Genomic DNA, 4503 nt, shown 5'->3' with positions numbered 1-4503 from the left:
AAAATACAACCAGGGTCCACCAGCTCCAGGGTGGCAGTGCTGCCTGATTGAACACGGAGCCACCTTACAACAGCCCATGTAAAGAATAAACATCTATGAAATCTCTAGGGGTAACCATACATACTTTCCACTCTTAGTACACTGAAGCTTTTCAATTATTTATACCATTCCTCAAATTTTTAAATTAAATTTTCCAATTAATGAAAGAAGGAAAAACAAGTTTCTGTACTCCCAATGTATCTTTTTTGTTTTATGAATTGAAATTCAGACTTTTTTGCATAGAAAAAGGGTTACACCGCAGAGCAACGGGTAAAGAAAACAAAGCAATAAAATGTACATTTTTTTTAACAAGAATTATTTAAGATTCCTTTTATCGTCTTTTCTTACAAAGAAATTCTAAATCTGGCTTTATCAGTTCAATGCTCTCTCCACACAGCAGAGAAATAAGTGCATTAATAATGAAAGCAATCTTCTATTTTTTATATATTTTTTCTTTTCTAGCCTTTGTTTTCCCTCTAATTGCATATTTACAAGTTACTTAACTGATGCACTTTGCACAAAGTCAGGAATGCGAAAAACTGATTATCTTAAAAAGTAAAACATTATTTTTTGGTTAAGTATGAAACACTACCATTTTTCTGATTTCACAAACACAAACAGATTAAGAATTGGGTTCTTTGATTACTAAAAGAGGTGTCCAGGCTACTGTGACTTTTTAAGCTTGTGGCGTCGATTAACAATTTTGCCAAAGAAAAGTTCGGAGATTGTTGCAATGGTTTCTTTGCAAAATAAAAAGGCACACAAACAGTTCTTGCTGTAGTGGTTTGCAGTTAATTTAATTAAAAAAATAATTTTCCTTATAGCATTTTCTAGTAAAAAATAACATTTACTTGCAAGTGTCTGGAAGGCCCAGCACCACTAATCCAAAAAGTTCTGATGTTGCAAATTAGACTCATAGGCACTTCTCCTGTTAAAAACTTAAGAGGTAATTGCAACTTTTAGAAAAAATTGGTAATTTATTTCCTGAAGAAAAGTTTTTTTTTCTTTTTCTTCTCCTCAGAATTCTCAAACTTTAATCCAAAATATTAAAGGCACTGGAAGTGGTATCTGGGACATTATTTTTGACTGCATTTCTCTGTTGTGCTAAAGGAAGACAGTCTCCTGTTAAATGAGCTGACCTATACCAATGAACTGTGTATTAGTTCAAGTTTCCACTGTGCAGTTAAGGCTTGGTAAAATACACATAAAAATGTTAAAATGCTCCAACTTCTGTTCCCCAAGGCCGATATGGCTTACTGCTTCCATTACTGCCATTATTTTGCTGTGAGTTTGAGACAGATGACACTGAAAGTGAAGGACTGACAGTCACAGTGGTGGCTGATGCTGCAGCAGCATTAGGAGCCAACACAGGAAATGCTCCTGAAAATGACAAAGGAAAACTCTGGGCCGCAGCGGATGCCGCAGCGGCGGCTGCAGCATGTACAGTGGCCGACAGTGAAAGGAGGGAGGTAGAAAGTGGAGGGATGCAAGGCGCAACGCTTCCAGCAGAGGGCGCTCTGAGCGCAGAGTCAGTGTGGGCAAAGGTAGCTGTGAGTAATGCTGAGCCGTGTGGAGGAACTTCTGTGAGGCGACTGCTGCTGCTTTCTGTTGAAGGGAGTCCATTCTGCTGTAGAAGTGCTGTGGGGAGGTGATGAAAAGCAGCAGTCCAGTGGTGAGGGTGTAGAGGATGATGGTGATGAGCCATTGATGTCATTGCTGCAGCTTCTCGCTGAGAGGCACAGGTACTCAGGTGGGAAACCAGGCGAACTCTTAAAGGATCAGATGTGTCCAGCCCTTCTACAGAGCTTAGATACCGGGCAACCTCAGTGAGACACTCTCGAAAGCCAATGCTCATGAAATCCATAGCCAAGGAGTGGGCATCAAAGTATCCTGCAGGCATTCAATATCATAAAATTAAAAATGGTTCAGAATAAATTAAGCATACATTCAGAAAAGATATGCACAAACATGAAAGTATTTACTTCACAGAGAAGAGATATAAATACACATCTGCATTGTTGATGGGTGGTAATTTAGTACAAAGTCACCTAACTTCATGTTGGTTTTGGGATTTCTTAATGCTGCTGCAGCCTATGCTTTACACTTCCTCACCCAAAGTCAACAGATTTATTTAAGTGTTTGTATTTGTTTGGCCTCCCTTCACACACTTACGCCTTCCTGGGGAGCCCCAAACAAGTCAGCTACCAGGCTGTCTGTCAATGAACCCTTTTTTACTCCCACAGAGTTATGAAAGCAAACACAAGCCCAGGGTCAAGTGCTTCTTTTGTCCCAGCAGTGCTTTCCCACGAGTTCAATCCTGCCATTAGCATTGATTTCCACTCCTTTAATCTTGTCAAAGGGCTGTTTGCTCAGATTTCACTCCAAAAAAAAAAAAAAAAAACCCAGTCAATTAAAACCTTACCTTTACCTCCTGTTGCCTGAAGCATCTTCAGATGATCCACTGTCATTTGTAAGATTTCCGCTTTTTCTAATTTGGCAGATCCCTGGGGATAAAATAATACATAAAGAGAAAAAATGAAACACGATTTAAGTAAATCTTTGGTAAAGAATATGCTACAACTGTTGTTTTATAGTTTTCCATACTGAATAGTAATACTTTTGCTCTTTAAATAATAAAGATAAACTTGGAACGGTATAACATATTTTTATGAACATTCAATATTAATGTCAAAAGTACTCCACACCTATAACAATGTTATAGTACGTGAATTAGCTCGTAATATAAAAATAATGTGTAGAAAAAATAAACATATTATAAAAAACACCAACCTGCTTTTCAAAGGCAGTGGGAACCAGCCGACGCAGCTCTGATAAGCTGTTATTAATACGATCTCTTCTCCTTTTTTCAATAATCTACAATATTTCAAAGTCATTTTTAGTCTATAATTGTTTTGGCCACATTTTTACAAACAAAAAAACAAACAAACAAACAAAAAGCTTCTTAACAAGTACCATTAGTTTAAAATTAACTAAAATGGCGTACCCCTCTACGTTTTTTTCTTGCCATCACTTGGGACGTGGTTGTGGGAGAGTTAGATCTCATCAAAGAGCTGTTGCTTTGTCTATAAAACAAAATAAAATAAATAAAAAAATGTAAGCAATTAAATGTAATATTTCTGAAACTTTAAAATAAAACGAAATAAAAGCAAGAAGCCTAAGTGTACACAAAAGCTGTAAAAAATTGTTAGGATATATTAATGAATATGTCTTCTTCAGAAAAGAGGAAAGAAACAAAATGATCAGCTTCTCTTTTTTCACATCTCTACAGAGTAAAGTATATTATGAAAATATTTTCAAACTTTCAGGTTTTGTTTAACCTTATCAAACATTTAACCTTTGCCTTATTTTCTGGTCCCTTGAATTTGACTTGGAAAGTTAAATAGGCATACTATCTATTTTAAAAAAATAAACAAAAAAGAAGAAATATATCAAAGCAGATTAACAGGGTAATGCGTAATGTTAGCAAAGAGCAAGTGTGACATATCAGCACTGTCTCACGGTCTGGTAACTCACAAACAGTAGTGTATTTATTTCAAGACCAAAGTATGAGCAGAGCGCAAATTCAAAAAAAGTGCAGAATAGCTTCCAACGTTCTGACCAACGAATTTAATAACCACTAATGACAGGCTAATATTGTTGCAGACTGTGATCGATAATGTTTTGTGGGCAGCTTTCTGAATGTTGGAGTCTATGAACTGTACAATTAACGTGCATGTGTTTGAGCCGGGTGATCTGCGCTGGAGAGTCCGAGTGACAGCCACATGCTCTGTTGAGTGCGCAGATTTTCTCACTTCAAACCTCTGGAGTTTACGACTTGATGATGATTGTTCACACCACAACCGTGTCTTGCCATGTGCACAGTGTTGCCTTTACATTCCTAAATAAATAATTACTTTCACAGAATAATAACGTGCGTCTTTCAACACTCACCCCGAATAATTATTTTCACTTCCTACATCTATAGTTTCATCCATATCGCTGTCTGAGGTAGTATCTTCACATGGCCTCTTCATCGTTGAAAATCGTGCAAACAGGATTCAGTATGTATAATATGTATGTATGCGTATATAAAAAGATCCAATAAATTAGAGGCCAGGAGCTATGGCGCGGGTTGGTAAGCTCACAGAAGTTCCCAGAAGACTTGACAAATCTTTGTGAACTTGTTTCTCACGCAGCAGTCGAGCCTCAAACCGGCTATGCCCTCCCCTACCCGTAAGAGTGGACGCCCACAAAAAGCGAGTCCACCTCTCAAAGAAGATAAAATTGCCTTTAGATTCGGCGCTGTTCACATCAATCTTCGTGTGCGATTGGCTGGGATCTGTTTTAAGTGCGCCTGCCAAACACTCGTGGGTCTCCCAAAGCGTGGGAAACCTCCGGACTGCGCGCAAGTTCTTAAAGGGCCAGGGGCTCGTTTACGATCGATCAATCGCACTCTTGTCACAT

General features: G+C 38.0%; 1 protein-coding gene across 1 annotated transcript; it reads right to left on the bottom strand.

The window, feature by feature from the left end:
- Positions 1–220: 220 nt before the first annotated feature.
- Positions 221–4293, bottom strand: hey2 (hes-related family bHLH transcription factor with YRPW motif 2). The gene is made up of 5 exons (XM_028797249.2): positions 3991–4293; positions 3044–3122; positions 2830–2913; positions 2462–2543; positions 221–1929 (listed from the first exon to the last, which is right to left on the bottom strand). Exons 1-5 carry the CDS (start codon positions 4071–4073, stop codon positions 1253–1255), a joined length of 1005 nt encoding a protein of 334 aa, XP_028653082.1. The 5' UTR covers positions 4074–4293; the 3' UTR covers positions 221–1252.
- Positions 4294–4503: the final 210 nt, after the last annotated feature.

Source organism: Erpetoichthys calabaricus, chromosome 3, assembly GCF_900747795.2.
Source record: "Erpetoichthys calabaricus chromosome 3, fErpCal1.3, whole genome shotgun sequence".
Classification (NCBI taxonomy): Eukaryota; Metazoa; Chordata; class Cladistia; order Polypteriformes; family Polypteridae; genus Erpetoichthys; species Erpetoichthys calabaricus.
Note: the sequence above shows the minus strand (reverse complement) of the source record. Positions and strands in the feature narration are given on the sequence as shown.

Excerpts from the sequence above, each read along its gene's own strand:
- hey2 (XM_028797249.2), bottom strand. The coding sequence starts at position 4,073 with ATGAAGAGGCCATGTGAAGATACTACCTCAGACAGCGATATGGATGAA. Across the intron at positions 3,123-3,990 it reads AGTGAAAATAATTATTCGGG|ACAAAGCAACAGCTCTTTGA; the intron begins GTGAGTGTTGAA and ends TTTGTTTTATAG. Across the intron at positions 1,930-2,461 it reads TCAGGCAACAGGAGGTAAAG|GATACTTTGATGCCCACTCC; the intron begins GTAAGGTTTTAA and ends GAATGCCTGCAG.